The 26,245-nt window shown below is 39.9% G+C and overlaps 1 protein-coding gene across 8 annotated transcripts in view; it reads right to left on the minus strand.

Moving 5' to 3' along the window:
* Positions 1-6,046: 6,046 nt before the first annotated feature.
* Positions 6,047-26,245, minus strand: part of Fggy (FGGY carbohydrate kinase domain containing) — a 409,535-nt gene continuing 389,336 nt past the window's right edge. For 7 of the 8 annotated variants that reach the window (XM_047521121.1, XM_047521094.1, XM_047521114.1 and 4 more), the window contains 2 exons: positions 10,662-10,723; positions 6,047-6,275 (listed from right to left, as the gene is read on the minus strand). In XM_047521121.1, coding sequence (XP_047377077.1) covers positions 6,194-6,275; positions 10,662-10,723 — 144 coding nt within the window. In that variant the 3' untranslated portion in view covers positions 6,047-6,193. The remainder of the gene's footprint in view (positions 6,276-10,661; positions 10,724-26,245) is intronic. The other variant, XM_047521130.1, reaches the window with a different exon arrangement.

Genomic DNA, 26,245 nt, shown 5'->3' on the forward strand with positions numbered 1-26,245 from the left:
GTTCATAAGAGCTGGATAATGTATCAGGGTTCCATCTAAGTTGCCTTTCATTTGGCAGGGAAACTGGAGGGTAAATCAGATACAACCTGGCTTTTCTGTTGCTGCGCATAGATAGATAAGCCTCCCATATGGCTTAAGGTGAGACAGGGCTTTTTCAGGTCAGGTAGGGTGAGAGAGATGATTTATAAGTCAGAGGGGCAGAAAGGAGAGTTTAACCTCTGGTTGAAGGATAGCCAAGGTTTCACCCAGGGAGACAGTGGTTCAGAATTCAAATTGGAAGGGAGTAGTGGAGCTGGAAATAAAGGAGTTTGTAAATGAGGCCTGGGTCCAGCAGGGCTATGGGTAGGAGGAAATGTAATGAGAGGAGTGTGCTTTGATAAGTGGTTTAGGCATAATGCAGTGAAGCATGTCAGGGGATTCAGTATTTATCTTTTTTTGTGCCTGATGTAAGTGTAGTGTGGCAATTTCAAGGAGTCAAGCCAAATTAGACAAACATGTTTGTATTTTAAGGGAGAAAGCTGTGGTTTCGAGACAGAGGCCCAAAGTGCTCAGGGCATAGTGAAAGAAGTGCCAATTCCATACCTACTGGCAGAGAAGGGTTGGGGTTTATCTGAACTATTACACTGCCTGCCTCTGAAATAGGGCAGAGCTGAGTCTTCAGGCAAAAGACCTTTAGTGGCTGCAGCTTCACAGAGCTATGAAAGGCAGGGTTGGCCATGTTTCAGCTTTCATCATTTCCAAGTGAGCCTTTGAAGACACAATAACACATTACTGGCATCCCTGGACTGGAGTACCACCAGCTGTGGTGCTCATTGGGCACCTGGCACAAGTTTTCTACAGTTGTTAGTTATATTTTATTTATTTTTTTGTCCCTTCTCTCCTTCCCCTGGTCTTGTTGTACATTGACAGGAAGTATCCCAGCACTATTATTATATATAGTAATACTTCAGTAATGGTTGACTGTTGTTGATGTAACATAAAAATTTTACCTATAGAAATTGGATATACAGTTGTCCAACTTGACTGGAATCTATGCTTCTAGAAATTCTATAAAATAATTTTTGGTTTTGGGAGAAAAACTGATATTTGTTGTATTTCTACTTTATATTAAGCATCGTATCATCCCATTGAATCTTCCTATTAGCCATGAGGCACATTTTCTTTTCTCCAACTTTATGGATACAACACAGAGACGGACAGTTAACTGGCTTTGCATGAATTCATACCCTGGTGTAGATTAGTAAGTAGTGAAGCTGTGATATGATGTTAGGACTCAATGATTCCATGGCCCAAGGCTTCTTCTATTTACCTCTGCTTGCCAGTGGAAATAGTACAGTACTTTGCTCAACCAATGAGAATCAGAAAGGGCCTTCTGGATAATTATACACGTTAACAAGGGGAAGCACAGAAGAGACAGCAATTAGCAAACTAATGAATCATCTTCTGTTTCGCAAAAAAGCTAATTGAATTTATTTAGGAAGAAGCAGCAGAGTGGTCCTGCATCTGTGTTCCAGCTACATAAACTTGAACCAGTTACTTAAACTCTGGGAGATGTGTACTTTTTTTGTGTTTGTAAAGTGAGGTCCTACTTTGTAAGGCCTACCTTGCCAATTTACTATGAGGAGCAGAAAAGGTAATGTATGTGCAATGAATAAGGAGACTGTAAAGAAATATTCAAATGGGAGACATCATGTAGGCATGATTGTAGCTAACTAACAGACATTAATGAATAAAACATTTTGCATTTCAAGCACATATTAAAATTGTACGGTAAGGAGGCAGGCTCAGCCTAGATTTTAATAAGAAAAATATTTCTAATCAAGTTTTAAGGCATGACTTAAGCAAATAAAAATTAGATCTTTAGAAACATTTTTGCTAATAGCAATTTTAAATGATTTTCTATGCAGAATGGAAATTGACAACAAAATTAATGGGTAAATTACTGCTAAATTTAGAAGCCTAAATTTATTAGCAGAACTCTTTGTTTTTATTTAAGTTACTTAAGTGTTACAAATTTAATAGAACTGTCAAATATTCAGAAGTCCTGGGAGAAATATCCTTTCTTAAAAATGTACTTTTTCTTTTTAAGTTCTCCCTTTAGAAATCATAAAAGGGAAAACAAAGCTTTTATATTCAAGAGTCTTCCTATTACTGTCAATAACAGTTAAGTATATTTATGGAGACATGAGACAGCACAAAGATTCTTCTGTAATTCATCAGAAGTTCCATCTTATGTATAATTACATTACACAGCTCTGCTCAGTCATTAGTTTCTTGTTTAGCGATAATGTCCTTCATTTTAAATTCTTTGATGGTAATTATTTGTAACTACATCCTGAATTCTAAAAGTATTTGTACTGTAGCCCCAGTGAACAACGGGTATTTCTGAAGGAGGATGCAATTGGTTTCTCATAAGACGTGCAGGAAATGGTCTGTAACAGCATTGTAAATTTGCAAAGAGTTTCTGAGCAGGAGCTGCAAACCAAACCAAAATAAAGTATGTTTATCATGTGTGTGATATGTACAATAAAAAACTAAAAGCAAGACATTAGATACAAGGCGTGAGTTTTGTAACCCTTAGTGACCAAATCCCATTTTAAAGTTTTTGATGATTGGTTAAGTGAAGGCACATTAACACGTATCAGAGATTGCTTGACCTGAAAATGAGAATTCCTTGATGTTTTTACTTTTGGCATTCTTTTTGCAGAAAAATGTCTTGTTTTTGTGTATGTGTTCACTTGTTGAGCACCCACTGTGAGTCAAGAACTGTTTATATGTAGGGAACAAGTCCCTAAGAGAGTTGATGTCCTTCAGTGGCTCATAGGCCAGTGGCCAAGGAACTGATAAGTAAACCAGAATGACTTGATTATCCTCAGGCCAGTGAGAAATAGCAGATCCTGTAGCTTTTAAAGCTGAAATGTCCCAGCTTGTTACCCTCGCCTGCTGATTTGTACCTAGCAAAAGCTGGAAGTTTCCAGGGATGTCTTTGATACTTATATTTCCTAATTCAACTGGCAACCATGGGACCATGCTCTGAATATAAAGACCAACTGCTTAATCTGGAGTCCCTGGGTCGGGGCATCCCTTCCAGATGCCTCATCTAGACTGGCTAACTCCAGCATTGGATTGGATTATTTATTATACGTCTGCAGCATGTCACATCATTTTCTCATTCTTGTGTTTTCTTCCCCATTTCTCTCCCCCAGCTTTTGTTCCCTTTGGCTCCTTAGAATGTCACATTTATATTCTTCACATATGGGAAGTGTTTTTGGTCAAAGTTAAAATCCTGTAGTGTGTTCCTTGGCAAAATGATTTGCTAAGTAAGGCTGGCTTCAACTTGAAAGAAAAGCTTTCAGTAGGCAACAAAACAAAAATCCCACAAGCCACTCTGGCCACACTGGAATTCTTAGTCATAAAAGCTAAATATACTTTACATGTGTCCATTAAATAAAGACTTCTTTCCCAACAGAAGAAGGTGGGTATCGGAGTCATTATGATGTTTGTTATTCAGCTACATATAGTTGTAGAAATCTATACAGATGTTTCCATTTTTCCCCAAACACCGTTTTTACAGTGAGAATGAGAATGATTTTTTTTTGGGGGGGTGCGATTTTCCTGGAAGCCCAAAGAGAACCATGTAGAAACAATGTTAGTAGAGTGTCTATTACCTGCAAGACACTGTGTTCAGGGTTTATACACACCACTATCCCAGGAGGCAGGATGATTTGACTGACTGACTGAGGCTTACAGATTAAACTGGGTCTTTCAGCCCTTCCCTCTGTCCAGCACCCAGACTGGTCACCCTCAGCATCAGCCCTGCAACCAAAAAGCAGGTGGTAGGTCAGGAGTCTTCTCCAGAGGTTGACTCCTGAGGCTTTGCACTGACACATATGTAAGTTGAATTCCTATCTCCACCACTGCCTGCCTGAATGACTCTGGTCAACCTGTTTTATCACTTTTGAACCTCAAATTTCTCCCCCAGACTGTGAGGTGAGTGTTGCCTACCTTACAATGCTTGGTAAGGATTGGAAAGAACAAACAGGAAGGATTTGGCAAAGAGTTGGTAATTATTCATTCTTGTGTCCCCACCTTTCCTAAAACACACTGATACTGTGTGCACCAGTGCTTTGTGAGAGCGGGCTGAGGCCTGCCCCAGGTTCTGAGTCAGAACTGATAGGCTTTCACAGTATGAATTGGACTTAAGTTTCCTATGTTTGTATATGAATACACAACCACAAACATGGGAAATTAGACTCCACGTATGCATATGACAAAACACATTCTACTGCCATGTGTAACTAAAACCAACAAATAAAAAGTATTTTTAAAAAAGAACTGATAGGCTTTAGCATTGGAAGCAAGTTTGATTCTGGTCCTAACATCTTGCCTAGATCCTGTTACATCTTATTTCTCCTGTGAGGTGCTCCTCATCCTCTCTTGTCCCCAGCCCAAGCTCTAGTTGGGGTCTACCTATGAATGAGCTAGACTTCCTCCTGCTGCTGGGCCTGCTGGATCAGAAGCCACACCCACCTTCACCTAGGGCCATATCCTTTGGATTTCCATATCCTTTGGATTTCCTGCAGGGCTGTTGTGGAGCTGCCCTTCATCACAGCATGTGGTCATGCTTCTCAGTGTCTACTATTGTTATTGTGAGCATCTTCTAGCAGCCAGGTCCTGGAATAGGACAGACCTGGTCCAGCCAATTGTGCTAAGTGCTTTACATGTATTATCTCACTCAATCCTCATCAGAACATGTAAATTAGATGCCATTAATATATTCATTTAAAAAGTGAGGAAATTGAGGTTTACAAAGGACCTTTCTCCAAGTCATTCAATTAGCAAGAAAGATGTGAACCCAGCCATTACGCCATAATGCTTTCTTCCTCTTCTTCCTCTTTTTCTGACTGCTGTGCTCCAAGAAGCAGGTAGTGTCCTTCATTGCAGCACCTCCCCAAATGCAAGGTAGTTGATTTACCTGTTTATATCTTATTAGACGAGGAGCTCCCTGAGGGTAGGTACCATGTTTTATTTATTCTGTACCTCTGTGCTTAGCATAGTGCTGGCACACAGAAAGTACTCCAAAGGATGTTTGTTGACTGCATTCAATTGGATTTTTCCTTTTCTACCTGCTGTCTTACTTTGCTGAAGCCTCAGTGTGTTCTCTATGCAAACTCAGGTCTAGAATAATGTTATAATAATGTTATAACAGGTCTAGAATCAATGTTAACATTGTCTCTTTGGTCTGAAATGATGTGTGAGAGTGTATATGTCTGTGTGTTTAGGTGTTTGCTATGGTATCAACTGAAGCAACTATAGTTTTCTAAACACTTGTCTACCTCGAAAGCTTTTTAGCCATCACGTTTATTTAGTTTCCTTTAATTTGGAAACTTTCCACAACCTTTGTTTTTACAAGATAAGCAGTTTTGAAGAATATAGTCCGTTAAAAAAATAGAATGCACCCCATTTTGGATTTTCCTGATATTTCCTCATGATTAGGTTCAGGCTGTGCATTCCCAGTCTGAGTGATGCTGTTTCTTTCCAGGCTATCACATCTGGAGGCACATGATGTCCATTTGCACATGATTGGGTAATTTGCATCACCCAATCAAGACGTTGTCCTGTTTCTTCCCTGTATTGTTAACATTATTTTTCTTCTCGTAACTAATAAACAATCTGTGAAGAGACATTTTAAGAACATGCATACATCCTGTTACTCATCAAAATTTCTTCCTGGATCCATTGATGATCCTTTCCTATACCTATCTTTAATATGATGATTTCAAAATGATGATTTTGCATTTAAATGCAATATGACCCTAGACTATATTCTATTCAAGAAGGTGAATGCCATAAAGGACAGAGAACATAAATTAAATGTTCTACCTAAAGCAATGTCTTTCACTTAATGTATGATATAGAATCAATAAGTACAAGTCTCCCCTGGATTAAATGATTCCCAACATCTAGTCCTATATGAGATCCTATTACCTTGTATGAGACTTCTGGCATATGGTGCCTGTGTAGAAACTAGATAAGAGTGATGCTTTGAAATTGGAGACTCCAGTTATGGTTGCACTTGTCCAAATTTGTTTATTAGGAGACAATACAGAAGCAATGAGGCGATACCTAAAGGGTCTTGAACGTAAGATGAAAGGACAGAGGTCCTAATGGCATTGGTGCCTGCATGCGAGGTTCAGTCCCCACTCATGATTGCTGAATACTCCTTCTGGTGTTCAACCAGTTTCAGGAATACTTGATATTTCTTGTCATAATATCTGTGGGAGGAAGATGAATATGTTGAACAATCTTAAAATGAGTCTATCAAGCAGTGTTGCTTTGCATTTAGAAGCATAGGAATACACCTGTTAGAGTTATGCTGACACCTTCCAGGTTCTGCATGCTTACAGCACCCTGGGCAATAGAATAGCATGTGTGACGCCTGTTATCTATAAATTACATGCAGTGCTACGTGGATTATTTCCATTTCTGAAATGAGGGCATCTTTTTCAGGAGGTATATCCAAAATAGTATAGCTAAAAACTAGCATAGAGTTGGAATTTCAAATCAGATTGGTCTGAGTTCAAAGCCTCTGCTGCATGTACCTAAAGCCCCAAGCTTAGCACAGAGCCCTTCATATTCCCAGCTTCAGCTATGTGACTAGCCTCTGATCTGGTGTAAAACCATAGCCTGACCAGAAATGAGACTGAATGTTTTATCACTCTTGTGGATCCCACAACTAGAAGTCTGTAGCAGACTGCTTTATCCTACTGTGAAACCCCATGAGAACATGTGCAAGGACTTTCTTGCCACTGTGCCCTGCTTTGCAGGCATCTGGTCATGGTCTTCAATCTCCCTGTTCTCTCTGGATGACTTTGGGTCAGACCTGTCAGAACTGGTGCTGGCCATGAGTCAGATGGCTCAGCTGCTCTGTATCACAATGCTGAAAGGTAAGTGCGGCCTGGACAAATGGCACTTGAAGTCCTGAAAGTTTGTCCTTATTCCTCTTCATTGGAGGAACTGATGTGGGATGAGGGTTGACAAATTCACTTCAGTGTGGTTTGGTAGATGCTGGGGTGTTCCAAAAGGAGTCCCTATGAGGGAGCTCTGGAGGAAGCTTGTGAATTGGGGGAGACAGGCAGTAAGAGTAACCTTGTGAACACCGGACTTCTACTTGTCACACATTTCTACCTCGGGCATTCTGGTAGTGTAGGAACTGTGATGGGGCCAAACACACAGTTAAGGGGTAGGTGCGGGAGACTCTGAAGCTGGGGTATGAATCTTGGTATGGCTCATGGCTAGCTGTGTGACCCAGGGCATGGTACTTAATCAAATTGTGCCTACATTTCCTCCTGTGTAAATGGGAGTAATTACAGGATCTACCTCAGGAGAGCTGTTGTGTGAATTAAATGAAGTACTATATGCAAAGCTCTTGGAACAATGCCTGACTCATCAGTGCTAGTTGCAACTTTTAAAGTAATTAACAATCCAATATTATCATCAATCTAGTTATGTAGATAAAACTCATTCTATGAGCCTCTAAAATCCATTACCCATAGAATGATTTTTAGGGACAATTTTCTGCTTCTAATGATCCTCTATGATAATATAAATGTTGGGCAATTCACTACATGACATGGATTTCCTGACTTTGGAATCTCAAAACTGCTAGAATGGAGCTATGGTTGGCAGTCTTTTCACATACTTCAAGATTTCCAATTTTTTATTTATTTTTCTGTGGTACTAGGGTAGAATCCAGGTCCTCAGACATGCTAGGCAAGTACTCTATCACTGAGCTGCTACCTTCCCAGTTCAAGGATTTCCAAATTTAATACCAGTGACTTTGAGGCACCTTTGTTCACTGGCCTTATTCTTCATATAGGTAAATCACATAGTATGTCTCTTTGTGATTGTATTATTTCAGTTAGCATGAAATAATCTGTGTTGTGGCCTGTGTCAGAATCTCCGTCCCCTTTAAGCCTGAATAACATTGTGTTATATGTATATATAATTTTTTCTTATACATTAATTCACTGACGGACCTCTTGAGTTCTTATGGCTTTAGCTACTATGAATAATGCTGCTGTAAATGTGGTTGTATAGATCTCTCTTCAGTATCCTGCTTTCAGTTCTTTTGGGTATATACCCAGAAGCAGAATTGCTATATTATATGTTAATTCTATATTCTATTGCTATATTATATGTTAATTTCAATATTTTGAGAACTGATACACTTGTTTTCATATCAGCTGTACAATTTTATGCATAAAGATCCCAATTTCTCCACATCATCACCAACACTTGTGATTCTATTGTTCTTGTTGCTTGCAGTAGCTGCCCTAACAGGTGTGAGGCGTCTCACTGAAGTTTTGATTTACATTTCCCTAATAGTAATGTTGAATAACTTTTCAAGTGCTTATTGATCATTTATATCTTCTTTGGAGAACTATCCAATCAAGTCCTTTATTTGTTTTTGAATTGTTTGTGGGTTTGTTGTTGTTGTTGTTGTTGAGTTTTAGGATTTCTGTATATATTCTGGATATTAATCCCTTATCAGATATATAATTTGCAGTCATTTTCTTTCATTATGTGAGTTGCCTTTTAACTTTTTTTTTTTTTTTTTTTTTTTTTTTTTGGTACTGGGGATTGCGTTTTACCACTAAGCCACATCCTTAGCCCATCCTTAGGGTCTTTTTAAATTGCTAAGGGCCTCAATAAGTTGATGAGGCTGGCTTTGAACTTGCGATCCTCCTACCTCAGCCTCCAGAGCCACTGGAATTACAGGCATATGCCACCACATCTGGCTTAAATTTGTTGATAGTGTCTTTTAATGCACATTTTTTTTTCAAGATACCATTAAGTGACTGATCTAAAGTCAAGTATAAATTTGTTTTGAGTATTAAGGACAAAATTTGGGATCATCATGAAAAATTGCTTATTGAATTGCAGTCATTAAGAGTAGACTCTGTGTGATCTTGACTTTTTTAAGCCAGATGAATCCCCTCTCTTCTAAATTCTCCTGAACTCAGGCAGTTGCTTCTGTGTGGCACAGACCTAAGTAAATGTCCCATGCAGTTAAATTAATATGATCAGAAGTCATGAGATGAAAGTCGGAAACCGGTTCATGCTTTCTATGTGCAAATCTTTGGGCCACCTGCAGATGGTGCTGCAGCACCGTGTGTGCCTCCTCCAGAGGGCACAGCTGCCAGCTGCCAGAGAGAAGCCAGATTCTTTCAAGCGAAACACGTGGGGTTTACTAAAAGAACTTAAAAACAGGCCTTCTCCAGAAGTCCTGAGAGGATCAGGCAAGAGACGTTTTTTAATTTCAAAAAACAAGGATGCTGCCATGAGGGGAGCAGAAAGAGGGGTACACACAGCTCCCGGTGCCACTGGGAACCCAGCCTTTTCCATGTTCCCAGGTTGAGCTACCCCAGGCAAGGCTCTGCTCCTCTGAGCCTGGAATTGAGAGAGGGCTGTATATCAGGGTTTAATAGCCTGACTCCATGTGGACACAAAAAAGAAAAATGAATTGGATTGTTTTTTCCAGGGACATTTCCAAAACTCTGCTCAACAACATGGTTTGGTGTTGCATGCTGCACCTTTGCATGTCCATTACATGGGGCAATGGGATTTATGTCTTAACATCAAATACTTTCCTAAAATTATTAAGGCACTTGCCCAAATGTCTTTTTATCTTCAAACTCAACTACCAGTGACTTCATAGAGGTCTTTTTCATCACTGACCTGGATTGTTCAAAAAGGCTTCTCTTTGGTTTACTTCCACCCTTATTCCCCTTGAACTGATCTTCTAAGAAGGACCTTTTTAAAATGTGCCTCTGACTAGGCCTAGCCACCATTTAAAGCTCAGAATTTTGTTTTGCCTATAACATGAGGTTCAGGGTCTTTAGCACAACCCACTTGGAGCTGACCTCCTCCTTCAGTCTCACTTTCTGCCATTCCCCATCTCATACTCTTATGTTTTAGCATCGTGAGTTGTTTATAGTGGCTTCAACATACCATGCTGTTCCCATTTTTATATCTTTGTATATGTCATCCCCTCTACAAAGAACGTTCTTCCCTACCTTGGCTTGTCTATGATTTCTTTTAAGCATCAATGTGAACTGAGACTTAGCCTTCCTCACCTCTATAGGGTTACGTTCCTTTCTACTTTGGGCTAATTTGTCATGTGGTAACACTTCCATGTTGCTCAACTTAGAGCCCTGAATATAACAGGGACTCAGTGTATGCATATTATGTTGACTTGGGATTACAACGCTGATCAAGGTCATTGAATAGCCCTCAATGTCAAATGATACAAAGAATGAACTGATGCTACTGGGTCCTTTGATGGGAGATATAAAAGATCCTTATTTTTATTTATTTTTATTTTTTAGAACAGAGAAGACCAGATTTGCTGCCAGTGACCCAGAAAAAAAATTTATCTGAGAATTCAGAAGCTTGCATCAGACACCCAGATGGGGCCATTCCTAGCTTTGAATTTTAGGTAAGGGCAAGTGACTTTATCTTTCTGGGAGTTAGTTTTCTCAACTATTAAATAAAAGAATTGAATTAGTTGACATCCAAAGTTTATTTCAGATCTATAGTTGCAAGCATTTGTATGTTCTCATTATTTAGTACTGCACATAGAAAAAATAGAAACTTACTTTTTATCCTCAAGTCTTGGGAACACCACTTTCCCAACTTTGCTCATTCTTGCCATTGCCTCCTGTTAAATGGAAAACAAAGCAGACAATTGAGTTGGAGAGCTAAAACCAAAGAGAGGCTTGTGACTGGCAAGGACATTTGAATTAGAATTCACTTCCCTTTACAATACTCAGTCTATATGATTTTCAACTTGTTTTTCTCTGCCAATAAGAATACAACCCAAGGAATAGTGAAGGTTACACCTATGACCACACATCCTGAGCTTAAAACTACCCATCCTGGGTACAAACTACCCAGAAGACCAAACACTTCTGTGATTGCCTCCGGGGATCAGCAGAAGTTACCTTCCTTCCTGACTACCTGGACCCAAAGGCATAAGAAGGTCACACAATCAGCCCCTGCATACATTGCCTACTAGACTACAGGTAGCAATAACGCATGGCACCCACACCGCACCTATGCTTTAGATGAAATATTTAAGAGCTCTTCAATTCACCTTCAGTTCTTTTCCCAGCAATCTCTTACGTTGTGAGTATAGATGTGAGATCTCTGGCTTGAGTCTAACTGACTTGAGTTCTGGAGTGTTACTCCAGGACATTCCTGTTTTTACTGTGGAGCACTCAGGCAGGTAACAATTCATTACATCCAGAGGATGTGGTATGGTGTATACAGCACCCAGATGACCATAGATTGTGGTGGCTCCATTATATGGATGAAAAGGTTAGTTTTCCTCGGGTAGCTTCCGAGGCTGTTAAGGTCATGAGAAAGGTAGGAGACATGGCGTGTACCCAAACCTTGGAGTCCAATAGAAATGATTAAGGAAGATATGAAGCAATGGCCTGACAACAGTTCCTAGAACAGGCCTTGTCTAAGGTTCAGCTATTGAACTCTTACTTTAGGGATGCAGTCATTTTGAGCTCAAGTGAGCCATTTCTTATGGCATACATAAGCAGTGTTATTAATTACTTTCTGTGTACCAGATACTGCTAGAGATTCAGATTTGCAATAGACAGAGTTTTTGTATTTTTTTTTCCTAGAGAAACTCAATACTAGCAGGGGAGGAAAAATATGTGAAAAGCTGACTATCATAAAAAATGTGAGAACACTTGGGTATCTTCAAAACATATCCAAGGATGTCCCTCAGACCATATTTACCATGTTATTTTGATTGATTGATTGAACAGCCGATTTGTATATCACTAATTGCATTTACTGGTTTACATATTCATTGTCTTATCCTCACCAAAATGTAAACTACACGATGGAGGACTTTGCCTGCTTATTGCTGAATCTCAGCACCTACTTATAAAGCATAGAAAGTAAGCCCTTTCATGTGCCCAGCACAGCACGCTACACATACGGAACATGGAGAGGCACACCACATGAACCTTCCCTCCATCAAGGAGCTCACTACAGAAAGGAAAAGACATGTGCTGTGATCAAAATAGAGTAAGATAAGCATGATGCTAGAAGTGGATAAACTTCTTTTTGAAAATGACTCAAGGAAACCCAATTCCTTTTCATCTGCTAATTTCCACTGTTTCTACAGTGCTCTGCCAATTCTTCTACAGGACAGCATGAACATTCTGGGCTAGTTATCTGGGTTCCCAGTCTTCGACAGGTAAGAAAGTACTGATTGGGATATCAGAGCTGCTAAGAGAGTAGCAAGCACATTGAGAGCAGGAAGAAATGGCATCCTAAAGTAGGAAAGATATTTTAAAAATTAGGAAAAATTATTGACAAGAAAACCGGAGATAAGACAGAAACAAACAAACAAACAAAAATGGCTGCCTGGAGTCATCTTGTGAAGGAGCCCACAGCAAACAGGCAAGCACATCTGATTGAGGCTGCTTCTGCTCCACTTAGGGAGCAGAAGCACATCCAACCCAGCACATCAGAACATTTTCCTTCACAGGCTAAGTTCTGACTCCCTGAAAACCAGACCCATGTGTTGGTGAGGTGTCCTCACAATCCCCAGTACCAGCTTTGCCACTCATTCTCATTTTGTCCTTGCCTCTTCCTCTGCTGGGCTTCTGAGGGGACCCTGAGCCCTGTTCACCACCTCTGAATCTTGAAAATGCCCTGGGAGCATGCCCCTCCTGGTTGTGCTTGGGCTCCAGACTTGAGGCAACATTCCAGGATTGCCTTCATGGGTGGGATCCAGGAAACTTGTATTATAGAAGGTCCTCTGTAAATGTTATTTTCCTTCCTACTGTAACAGATGTGTGGACAAATGGCAGACATCAGGGAATTCACTCTTCCTTTTTCACATTACCTTTGCTTGCTTTAAAAATAAATTATTGAGAAATAAATGCTCAAAATAGAGATTTAGAAGATTTAAAAGGAGTTTATTTTGTTTCTGAAAAATAACCCATTTGAAAGTTAAACTTAGGTCAGGCTCCTCTTCCACTGAAGATTTCTCTGACTCATCCTTATTGCCTGCTCGCCCCCTGGATTGAGCTATTTGCTCCCACAGCAACTTGTGCCTCCATCTTTACGACATGGTGCCATAATTTTCTGTTAATACATCAGTCTCCCCAACTAGACTATGAGTTCCTTAAGGCAGGAATTGTTATAATTATTTTCATTGCCAAACTCAGCATCTGGTCTATCACACACACTCAGGGAATGTTGATGGAATGAATGAACTTAAGGATAATACACGTGACAGAATGTTAAAATGGAAGTTTTGGCTGAGATCTAAAGATGACAGATATAAGATACCCCAGTGAGCTGGAAACAGACCACCCTGAAGAATTTGTAGAAAGAGTTGTTAAAGACCTGTAAATCTGAAACCTTTCATCCACATGGAAAGTCAACAAGATGAAATCTCAGGAGAGAGCTGTTGGTGGACTGTGCATCAGGACTCTGCCCAGAGCAAGGTGTCAGGGGAGGTCCTCCCTTTATGAGTTAAGACAGTAGGAATCCCCTGAGACCAGTGGGAAACTGGGTGCCTATCCCCATGTTTGTTGCACACAGTGGACTGTGGGTGACTCCTGTTGGGCAGATGGGTAGGCTGGTAGCTTCCATGAAGAAGTGAAGGATGGATTGCACTGGGATCAGCCAACACTGCCACAGCCTGTCCCAAAGGCATGACTATTTCCAACAGACCTCCTGGGCCTACATGTGAAAGGACTATCCTGTGTTGTCTTAGATCCTGTCCAATATGGCAATTTAAGAAGCTGGAGGTGAACTACAGGATTTCTAAGGAATTAAAAGTAAGCTGTTTGCTGGCATAGAGGCATTAACAAGGACAGGGACACTGTAGGTGATAGGCTTTCTGAGATAGAGGGTCCAAAAAATTCTACTACAGAGGCTTCTGAGACCCATCTGATCACAGCTATCTCTTCTCATTTGTGCAAACTCCAGCTGGAGCTACTGGGAGACAACTTAACTTTCATATACTCCTTGATATTTGAGTTTTTGAATTTTGGCTAGGACTCACAACTTAAAGGGTCCATCTAAGTGGACCATCTAAGTGACTTGTATCATCTAAGTGACTTTGTTCTTATCTAAGAAGGTAATGGAACTACTGGAATTTTTAACCAGGACAGGGGAAAGTTAGCTCCACTGCACACATGGAAAGGAGCAGTGAGAACAAAAAATAAAGTTGTTTTTCAACTGTCTGAAGAATTGTGAGAATTGTGCTATACAAGTTTTTATTTTACCTAAGTCACTAAGGGCAAATTACACATGCATAAAAAGACCTGGATAAGAATAAATGGAAATGGTAATAGTTTCAAGAACATGGGAAATAATTTTTTTTCTTATCAACTTTTAAACATTTTTCTAAAGTGGCATATATCGGTTTTATCATTGTAAGAAAAGTACAAATATACCACACCATATTAAAAAATGTTACACAGGTAGTCAAAATGCTGTAGGCTCCCCTTTCTCTTTCTGAAGATAGGCTTGTTGCAGGCACCTGAGGCGATATGGAGAGTGCCCAGAGAACCAGCCCTGTCATCGCAGACACTGCTGAGTTTTCCAATTTCTCCAAATAATTAACACAAAACTGAAACCTCATGAACACACTGGCTGTATTAAGTCTGGAAATTACCACAGCATAACAATATGAACTTATTATGGAAATGCTAGTCCATGCTAAATATAGTCACCCCCCACAATATATTTCTGTTCAGAAGGGTTTATTTGAAGTTGGACTCCAAATTAATACTTTCTGTCAGCAGGCAGGGGCCGGACAATCTTAATTTGCAGCACGCTACCCTCTTTGTTTGAGTCTAGACAACACAATGAATAGAGTGACTTTTCTTTTTCCTTTTTGCCCACACAATGAAAGCTTTTTAAAAACAAAAATATTTTGTAAAATAGCATTTTAATCACTTCTTTTCTTTCTCTCTGTAAGGCAAAGCTATAAATAAACCATAAAAGTTCACATTTGATTGTCACTTCTGAAACCAAGTGAAGGGCTTCTATAAGGAAAAAAATGGGGTCCCTGTAGCCAGTCATGAAAGCCCTCATTCACGCGGTTTGACCCTTCCCTGGTGTGTCAAGGCAGAGACACCAGTAAGCACGCTGTGCTCACCAGTTCTCTGGAGGCAGCACTGGCAATCATCAGGCCTCGTCGTTGTAGGCAGGAGAAACACCCAGTGCTCATGTGTTATGGCACATCTGGGAGCTACCAAAGAGCTTTGGACCACAGAGAGGTGAGTTGTCAGGGAAGACAGGGCAAAGGAAGGAAGGGAAACTTCAGCACCCTTGAAGAAGATGTGGATTCTTTGAGTGGTGGACATACTGATATTGGTAATCTAGAGAGAAGGAGATACGGTACCTTCTCTCCTAACCTGGGAAAGCATGGCATTAACATTTGGGGAAGCCTGCCAGGTAGTCTAGATTTAGGCACCAATGGGCACCATAAGCCTACTAGTGTCCATAATTATGATCTGCAGGGAGAATAAATACATCAGGACCTGGTGTTGGGAGCTAGCTATATGTGAACTCCCATGAAGAGGAACCATGCCATTGTAGAGAGGATACCTGGCACTATCCTAGCACCCACAGGTGTTTGGTTAATATCTGTGAGTTGCTGAATGACAGGGTGATGACTTTCATAACAGAGGCACAGTGGAATCATCAAAGCCAGCATTTCCTGAAAGGCACATGATCTTAGAAAGTGCTCAAGATAACTTACTAGGATTCTGAAGGAAAATACTGGAAACACCATTTATTTGATTTCTGGTCTGAGGAACCTGATTAAACTTTACCAGCATTCAGTATGTGGATTGGTACCAGATCCTTCATTTGGGTCACACATCAGACTGTTATGAGACATGTAAGCTGTGTGAGGGCCTCTGAGAGGAGTAATAGTGCTCCAGTACCAAGGGGACAATAGCACAATGTTCTCTGCTTCCAGAATTTGCCAGCTGCTGTCATTTAAATGTCTAGGTTAGTGGATTTAAAGGTATTACCTAGTTTTATGTAAACTAATCCTTACAAAATGGGCAACAGCTGAAAAAGATTCAGTCAATGGATTGTAGGTAGTGGTGAAAATTCAGATTCAAGCAAACAAGCAAATTGTCACATTATATACTCAGCACTAGCTCTTCACATTACAAGGTAAAAACAGTGGACATCTAGTGAGGTGAAGCAAGAACTGGGGAAAAATTGTCAGGAAGACTGCTTGAGATATGGATACATAGGCACAAGCAAAATATTTTAGCAAACATCAAAAATCATTTAGAAATCTGGCCATAGAAAAAAACAATGGACATCTAGGTTGGTTTCACAATCTAGCTATTGTGAACTGAGCTGCTATAAACATTGATGTAGCTGCATCACTGTAGTAGGCTGATTTTAAGTCCTTTGGGTATAGACCAAGGAGTGAGATAGCTGGGTCAAATGGTGGTTCCATTCTAAGTTTTTTAAGGAATCTCCATACTGCTTTCCAGATTGGCTGCACCAATTTGCAACCCCACCAGCAACATATGAGATGAATGGATAAAGAAACTGTGGTATATATACACAATGGAATATTATTCAGTTATAAAGAAGAATGAAACGAATGGAGCTGGAGAATATCATGCTAAGTGCAATAAGCCAATCCCAAAAACCAAAGGCTGAATGATTTCTCTAATAAGTGCTTGGTGATACATAACGGGGGCAGGGAGAGGTAAGGGAAGAATGGAAGAAGGATGTTGTGTAGACGTAAATGAGGGTTGGGGAGGGGATGTGGGAAGAAAAGATAATAGAATGAGGCAAACATCATTACCCTATGTACATGTATGAAGATGCAAATGGTATGACTCTACTTCGTATACAACCAGAGAAATGATAGTTATACTCCATTTGTGTACAATGAATTTAAAAAGTATATATTTAGAAACATATTTGTCAAAATCAATAAAGCTCTTTGAAAAGAACCTTAGAAAAAAAAGAAAAAAGATGGACCTTTAGAATGTTACATAATGTTACTATGATAGGACATGATAGGCAAACACATTGGAAATGTTTTTATTTCAGCTATATTTTGTCTGTTATACAGAGTAACCTACAAGCACAGAATACTTTGCTTTTATGTAAATAATTGTCCACATGTTGAGGATGCATGCTCCAATTTTTCTTAGCTGATGGGATCTAGGTGGCACAATGTGGTGTACAGAACATGTAGTGTGTAATTCCTCAACAGCCAGCCAGCATGCTGTTCAAGTCAAACTTGCCCAGTTGCTTACTCTTTGCTGAGCATTGTTCTACATGATTTATGTATGTGACCTTTTTAACTTCTGGTTCAAATGGCAGAGATTATCAGCGATTATTATCCTTACTTAATGAATCATAGAACTGAACAGAGGGTCTAAGCAACTTTCTTAAGATCAGAAAGCCAATTTGTAGAAAAGCCAGAATTCAAGCTGGTTCTGACTCCTGGCCATTGCTTAGCCCCACACAGACACCATTGTGCATCATCCTCCCCACTGTGAGGACTAATGTCTGATCCTTGAGTACCCTAGGCTTGAGTCCTCCTGTTTATTAGCTGTGTGTGATTGTTTTGAGTGTGAGTATGAGTGTGTGTGTATCTCACATGTATTAATACGGGACACTGTACTTTTTTTCATAGATGCTGACACACAGTTCTGAAATACATGAATCTGCCTTCTTGAGGAACTCTGACTCATTTTACTGGAAAAACAAGTTCATGTGCTAATGTGTGGGCTGAGGCACATGACCTCTCCATAGAAAAACAGAAAATATAGCAATGTGATTTTCCTCCAACAAGCACTGAGAAATGGATAATTGTTCTTTTATTTCTTTCTTTCTTTTTTTTTTTTTTTTTTTTTGACAGTCATTTTTTGACCTGCACCTGGTGTTCTGTGTAAGTAATCCCAATGCATTGGAAAGGACAATGTCCACTGAGAAGCAGGAAGGGATGAGGAAAAAGAGTGGGAGAGGTTTTTATCATTCATCATGATACACAGACTGGCTTCTCATCTCTCATTTTAAATATACCTATCACACGTGTGCATTTATATATTTTGCTTCAAGATGTTGATTATGTGAGTGTACCCATCAAAATTTATCAAACTGTACACTTAAAATCCATGTATTTCATGTTCTGGATACTACATCTCAATTTTAAATCTGTAGTAAGAAAAGAAAAGCCCAGTATATGTGTTCCAGTGTGTTACTGTATTTATATTTTATTTTCAATTATGAAAAGCCTACCGAATGGGCACAAAACAAGTTTTAGATGCAATTTTCCAATTCTGACTCTAAAATATACCTCCAATTAGTCTCCAGTTAGTCTCTTAATCATAAAAGAGGGAAGGCGCGGAGGTCTCTTATCATATAGGAAATGGAATAGATAGTGGGAAAATACTACAATCTAGAGATAAATAGACTTGGGGTTGGATCTGGGTGCTGCTACTTTCCAGATAAGTGAATGAAGCCTCAGTTTTCTCATCTACAAAGTGGAAGTAATGAGATCTGCTTACAGCATTGTTGAAAGTCTCAGCAGTCAATCTCTTGCCAATGCCTCCTTACTGGTCTCCTGACTTCACTTTGGTCCCCTTTATAGCAGTCATGGCCAGTCAGGATGAGTTTTCAGAAATAGAGAGTGTGTGATTAAAATAATAGACTATAATAGACTGCCAGAGTTTGGGATTTTACCACTGACTAGCTGTCTGACTGGGATCAAACAGATTCCTTGATTTACTTATGGCTGTTTCCTGGTCTGTGAATGGGGTGAATAACATCATGCCTCTCATAGGCTTGCTAGGAGGATCACAGGAGTGATTTGGCCAGAGGGGCTCAGAATAGTGCTAGCATACAGTAGGTGTTCCATAAACCTTTCATATTTATTATTCTGCTTGTATGAAAGTTCTATGAGGCCAGAGGTTTTAATTTGATTCAGTCACTACATTAAGAATTGTTTCTGGCTGGAATATGCAATCCATCAATATTTGCTAAATGAATCAATGAATGAGTTAAATTAGATTTTTCCCTCTGGGCTGTTTTTTACCCATAACACTTTTGATACAAAACGTGTGGTGTTTTTATCATACCAACCAATTCTCCAACTCCAGACACTAACTTGTATCTTAGAATTCAACCCAATTCTCACACTCATTACCTGGAGTTAGGGTCAGAGTCCATATATCAAGGGCTCAGTCCCCACAAGACACTGCAGTCATAAGTCTGGGCATTCCCGTACCCACTGACTGACTATAAATTGGGGGTTCCCCGACTCACTACTCCTTCAGGTTTGATAATTTCTTAGAATGGGCTTACAGAACTGGAAAAAGAGCTTACTTCCTATTACCAGTTCATTATGAGGTACACCACTCAGGAAGAGCCAAATGGAAGAGATGTACAGGACAAAGCATGGGGTGGGGAGGGGTGCAGGGAACCTCATGCCCTCTCCAGGCATGCTGCCTGCCAGCACCTCCATGCGTTCACCAACCTAGAAGCTATTAGAACCCCATCATTCAGGAGTTTTTACGGAGGTTTCGTTATACAGGCGCAATTTACTAAATCACTGCTTTTTTGGTGACACACTCCATCTTTAGACCCTCTCTCTCCCAGAAGATCAAAGTTGGGGCAGAAAGTTCGAACCCTCTGATCATTCCTTAGTCTTTCTGGTCACCAGTTTCCTTGGAAGCTACCTAAGGGCTTCTAGCCTCAGTCATCTTATTAATGCACAAAAAGACATCACTCTGGAGAATCTAAAGGTTTAAGGAGCTTTGGTCTTTAGGACCCAAAGGTTTTCTCAGCTTCCAGGAACCAGAAACAAAGACCAAACACTTGTTTTTTATTACATCACAGTATCTTCCCCTTCTAAAAACTGCAATAGACTCCCATTGCTTTGTGGGGGAGGGCAGGAGTGGGAGGCAACAGGGTCTCACTGTTGCTCAGGCTGGCTTCCAGAACTCTCAATCCTCCTACATGAGCCTCCAGGGTAGCTGGAATTACAGGTGTGTGCCCCCCACCCCCCACCCCCAGCTTGGTTCCCTTGGCTTTTGAATGAAACTCAGATTTTGTAGGATGGCCTAGAACTTCAAGATGGAGCTAGTTACCCAGACTCTAGCCTCATATCATGCCCCGCTTCCTGGGCTGCCATCCTGGAAACATGGCCATCTTGCTATTGACTGAACACACCATCCTTGCTACTGCCTGGGGCCCTCCTCCTCTCAGGGATGCTCTTCTGGACCTTTGACAGGTTTATTTTTTCATATGATTTACCTCTTCAAGTCTAAAAGACTGCCCTTGGCCACTCTGAGCTGAGACATTCTACTTCTCCCAAACACCAGAGGTCACATCATCTCATTTTCTTATCTTTATAACCCTTCACAGCATATAGCATCATCTGAAATTACATTAATTTATTTGTTTACTGTCTATCTCCTCTTCTGTGCCCTCACCTCTGCTCCTGCCTCCTGAATCTACGTACCAAGCAAGCAGAGTTCTTGGCTTTCTTCTTCACTGATGAATCCCTAACTTTAGCAGGGCACTAAACATTAGCTTTCAGTATAAATTTATTAGATGCTGATTTTATGAAGGTACTATGTGCTTATATTTTGTTGCACTTGATCCTCACAAGCACTGTGAGGAAAGTCTGATCTAAGCCTAATGAAGAAACAGAGGCTTGGAGAGGTTAAGTGACTTGCCTAAGCTAGTGAAGGCTAGACCAGGATTTGAAAAGTGCTTTAACTCATTGGTATGCTTAAGTCCATTCCTTGAGGAGCTCACTGTCAATGGGCAGATTTCTAGCTTTATTGTATGACAGTTTACCTTCATCTGATGACTTTGGGACCCTATAAAACTCTAAAAGCTTGCCTTCTCCACTTTCAAAGAAAATTCAATCAGGTCATTATACTGTGCTTACCAAGATAGGAAGGTGGATTCATTGATATATAGAAAGAATGTTCATATTATTTTTTGAAACAAAATTACTGTCAGCTGTATGACCCTGAGCAAGACCCCTTCCCTCCTTGGAGCTCACTTGCCTTATCAGTAGAATGAGGGGGTTGGATTAAATTGTTGCTGAAGTCTTTGCCAGCTGTGTAATCTGTTGTGTTGGCTGCATGCACATGTGGTTTTTGATTAACTCTCAGTTGCCAAGTGACTCCTGATTCCCAATGGTACACTTTATGAAGGTTTTACTAGGCCCACTCTGACAGGGCTACATTGGTCTCCCTGGTAAGGTACAGTTTGACTCCAGTTGAACCACATGTCACTATGGCATAGGAGAGCTATGCTCTATTAGGTAAGACTACTTACCTCTGTCATGAGATTTTTGAGATGGGTTCTAAAACAGGGCCTGATTGCTAAGGGCTAGGTGGAAATATGAAGAGTGAGCAAGTACCCATTCTATTTAGATGAATTTGACTCACTTCTTAGGAATTTCCAAAGGCAAAATAAATTAATTAACTAAATTAAATCAAGCTTCTTGCTAAAAGCATCAGATTATAGACTCAAAAACTGCAAACTAACACTCATCTAGTCATCCATTGTTAACTGAATACAAATGATCCTGCTGAAGTGTTTGGCAAAAGCTATAATAGAAACAATAATATTAATAACATAGACTCATCACTGACAATAATAATAATACCAGCTAGTATTTATTGGGTACTTAGTTAGCACTACATTAAACACTACCTACTTTATGAAAGATGAGAAATATACAGCTCTAGAACCTATATTCCTATCCATTTGTTATGGAACATGGACTTTGGTGATATATAGACCACAACATGAATCCTGGCTCTCCTTTTTTTTTTTTTTTTTTTTTGGTACTGGGGATTGAACTTGAACCTAGGGGCACTTTACCACTGAGCAAAATCCCTAGCCTTTTTTATTTTTTATTTTGAGATAAGATCTCCCAAAGTTGCTTAGGGCCTCCCTAAGTCGCGGAAGCTGCTTTAGCCTCCCCAGTGACTAGGATTACACAGTGTGCACCAGAGAATCCAGCTTCTGCCCTTTAACATTCTGAGCCTCAGTTTCCTCATTTTAAGAATGAGAAATTTTAATATCTATTTCATAGGCTTGTTATGTAGGCTAAATGTTTAAAAGTGTAAATATTATTATTATTATTATTATTATATTTATTCATCATCTAAAGTAAACTTTATTTTTCCAGCAACTTGATTAAAAGGTTTGCATTGCCATGTTATGTGTGTTTCAGATAGGTACAGTGGGTGGTCTGGAGGAGATGTGGGCTGTCAATTTTCTCATGGCTCCTCATTATTATTTCCAGACAAGTAAAAAGCCTGCTCCTCTGAGTTTTATCCCACCTAATGATAGAGACACAGTGACACATAGCTCCCCTGCATCTCGTGCTGTCACCATCAGCCTCTTGCTTACATCCCTATGTTAAATGAGGCTGAGGTTTCTAGATCACATCCTCCCAGTTTGTCATTATCAGGGAAGATTTCAGGATCTGTTTATAAGACCCATTTAATGTTCCAGTCTTATGGTTTCAAAATGTTTTCAGTTCCAGGGACCTTCATCTCAGCTTTACTTCAACATTTGCTCCCACAGCCACACTCTGAAACTTTTGTCTACTGAGACTGCTGTTTGTGTGTGCATTGCAACATACTAATAGCCACTTTCTGATTTTAATTGCCCATCAGTCCAGTTCTTTCATTTGTACTATCTTTCTTACCAAGTGTCCTTCTCTACCTCATGGCAGCTCTTGATTGCTTCCTTTTCTTTTAATCCATATTCTCTTCTTGGCACTAATTTCCTCCATGACTAACTTAGAATCCATCATCTATTATGCCAAAGACATTTACCAACAAGAATCACCATAATATTCTCTTATTGCTAAATTCAATGGTACCTCCTATTCCACAGAAATCACTTAGCCAGAATAAGCCTCAATTATGACTTTAAAGGAGAAACTGTGCTTTGGATGGAGCAAGCCAATGGGAGATTGCAACTAGAGAAAGTGAAACATCTCAAATGTCCTCATTGTCTGAACCTCTTATAAATTTATACTGTTTACTTCAAAGTTGATGCCTTACTAGGAAGACTTTTTAGCCAACAGATCAGAAATCATAATTGGCAGCAAACTATTAAAACTGGTAATAGTATTAACATAGTGACCAATGATTGAACTGTAAGGGGTGTTGGATAGTCACTAGGTCAACTGCTTGGTGTTTAGGCAGATGAACAACCAAACCATCTGGGATGGATGCATTCATCTATTTCTCTAAGCTCTATAAAATTCCCAGTTTTTGGATCATCAGCTCTTTGAGCCAGAGCCATGTAGGCGGTGGAACCTGGACACCCTGGCCTGCCTTTGGATTGGCCTTAGACTAGTTTGCAGTACATGATCCCTTTGGCCAAGCCAGAATTCATCCAAACCAACCGCAGGAGGAAAACAACAAGCAAAGAAGTTAAACCTGAAGCCAGGAGTGGGGGAGGCCAACAGTCGAACCAAACCACCAAAGCAAGAAAAGCACTGGAAGAAAAACAGGAAGCCACCAGGAGAGGGAGAGCGCAGAGGCAGTGCGAGGAAGAGCAAAGAGGGCAAGCCAAGGATGAATCACTGTTGTGTCCTACTACGCCAGTGTGTAATCTTTTCTATTTCAATGCCCCCTGGTTCCTTTCTATTTTATCATTGAGCAGAGTAGAATAAATGTCTTTGTACTTATATGTTTCCTTCACTGGACTGTGAGATGTAGAGGCCATTTATTTAATCTGTATTCTCAGCAATTGATATAAAAAATACAATAATACAATAAATACATGTTGAGAGAATGAAGAGATGAAAGATTGAATGGCTTAATGGATTAATGAATAACTCAGGAATGGGACCCATGGCATCTATATAAAGCAACACTTGGATCTCCCATAGTGTTGCCTTTTGGTAATTACTAAGTGTCAGGCAATTAAGACCACAGACTCTGGACTGCCTAGATTTGAACCTTGGCTCTTCCACTGGCTAGCAGAACAATGTGGACAATTTACTAACTTCTTTGTGCCTCAGTTTACTCATCTGTAAAACAGAAATAATAGAAACAATTACTAATACAGTTGTTAAGGTAAAACAGAATCTGCACCAAAAACATTAAAATTAATGCCTGTCACAAAGTGATAGCCCAAATGTGAACTATTTTTATTCTAATAATTATTATATCCATCTTCTCCCCAGTTCCGCACAGGATCTTATAATGTTCTCCTGAGTGCTACTATTTAAAGGCAGCACTTCCTAATCTTCTGCTGCGTGTGACATGCTGCCTGGGCAGGGGAGGGATAAAGAGAATGGAATGCAGGAGTCATTCAGCACAGTACCAGCTGATGCCTCTGGTTAATGAGGGGAAGGAAGACGAACAATGAGTAGAAAGAAGGTGGTAGACAATAAAAGTTGTAGGATGTTCTAGGTTTAGAAACACAAAGTTTATTTTTGGGTTGGACTTCCAAGCCTTTGACATAAAACAAAGACAGAAAACATACAATGTCTGCTGTTTACAAATACAAGCTTGTTCTGGCTTTCACAAGACAGGGAATTCGGTCTGCTTTCTTCTGGATGCCATATTATAGACAGGCAAACGATATGCTGGGAAAAAAAAAAAAAAAAAAAAAAAAACGGATCTGGATATCAGAAGGCTCCAGGTCTGTCTTAATCTTACTTTGGTGTATGTTATTTTGGGTAAGTTGCTTCCTTTCATTAGATCCCGGTTTCCTCTTCTCCCAAAATGGGATGTTTGAGCCAGATAATGTTAGTGTTATTGTTCAACAAATAGTTACTAAATATTTATTGTGTGCCAGACACTGTCTAGGCACTATGGATAAATCAGGCAACCAGAGAGCTCTGATTCCTGCTGTCACAGAGTTTGGAGTCTACTGGATAAACACAAGTGCTATGGGAGAGTGTAAGGAGGAGGTGAATCTAGTATGGGAGCTTATAGAACTTGAGATGGACTTGGTCACATAAAATAAAAAGTGATAGCTAAGTTTCCAGCAAGCTGACAGAAATGCAGATTTGAAGGCTTCAACTCAAGATTATATGGAACATTCAAAGGCCTGGAAGAGTCCAAGATGGCTAGAGTGGACAGAATGAAGGGAAAAACTAAGAAGAGATGAAGCTACGAAGGAAGGCAGGAGTGAGGTTTTGGATGACATTTTAAATTATATTAAGGCTTTTTGACAATATGTTGGGGGGAGACATTGGAGAGTTTTAAGCAAGAGTTATCCTACTGGTGTTTGCAAAAACTCACTTTGGTTGAATGTAGGTAAAAGGTTGGGGGATGATAAAAGTAGAGGCAAACCATTTGAAAGGTCCTTAGAACAGTCCAGGTGAGATATGAAGGTGACTTGGACTAGTGCTCACAGGAATTAGCAAAGCAGAAGATTTAAGAGACATGAAACGTAGTTTAGGATGATAATGCGAGAGATGAAATAGGGGAAAGAGAGGATGGTGTCTGCATGGCTTTGAGGTTCTGCAGGACTGATGAAGTAGATGTGCCATTTACAGACAATGCCATGTACTGGGGTAGTGCCAGTTTTGCAGGCAAAGGTGGAGATACTGAGTTCAGATTTTCAAAAATGTTTAAATTGAGATGCTCATGAGCCCTTTAAGAGGAGGAGTTATGTAGATAGCTGTAGAACTGTTGGTACATGCATGGTAAATAAATTTTGAAAGTGGATGAGATAGACAGAATCCTGAAGACCACCATATAATATTGTGCAGAAGAGAAAGGGGAACTGGCAAAGGAATTTGGAAAGAGATATTCAGAGCAGCAGGAGGAAAATCAAGAAAATCTATTGTCAGTGGAAAGGTATTTTTTTTTAAATTAATTTTTTGGTTCTAATTTGTCATACACAACAGTAGAATGCATTCATAAATTTTGATAGAGCATACAAAATGGAGTTTAATCTCTCATTTTTCTCATTATACATATTGTAGGATCATATCAGTCATGCAGGCATACATGTACATGAGGTAATAATGTCTGTTTCACTCTTATCATTCCTACCCCCAGGTCCCTTTCCCTCCCTTCACTCCCCTTTACCTAATATAAAGTAACTCAATTCTTCCCTATCCAACCCGCCCTTTATTGTGAATGAGTGTCCGCATATCAGAGAAAACATTCTGCCTTTGGTTTTTTGGGTTTGACTTATT

The sequence above is a fragment of the Sciurus carolinensis genome, chromosome 1 (assembly GCF_902686445.1).
Source record: "Sciurus carolinensis chromosome 1, mSciCar1.2, whole genome shotgun sequence".
NCBI lineage: Eukaryota > Metazoa > Chordata > Mammalia > Rodentia > Sciuridae > Sciurus > Sciurus carolinensis.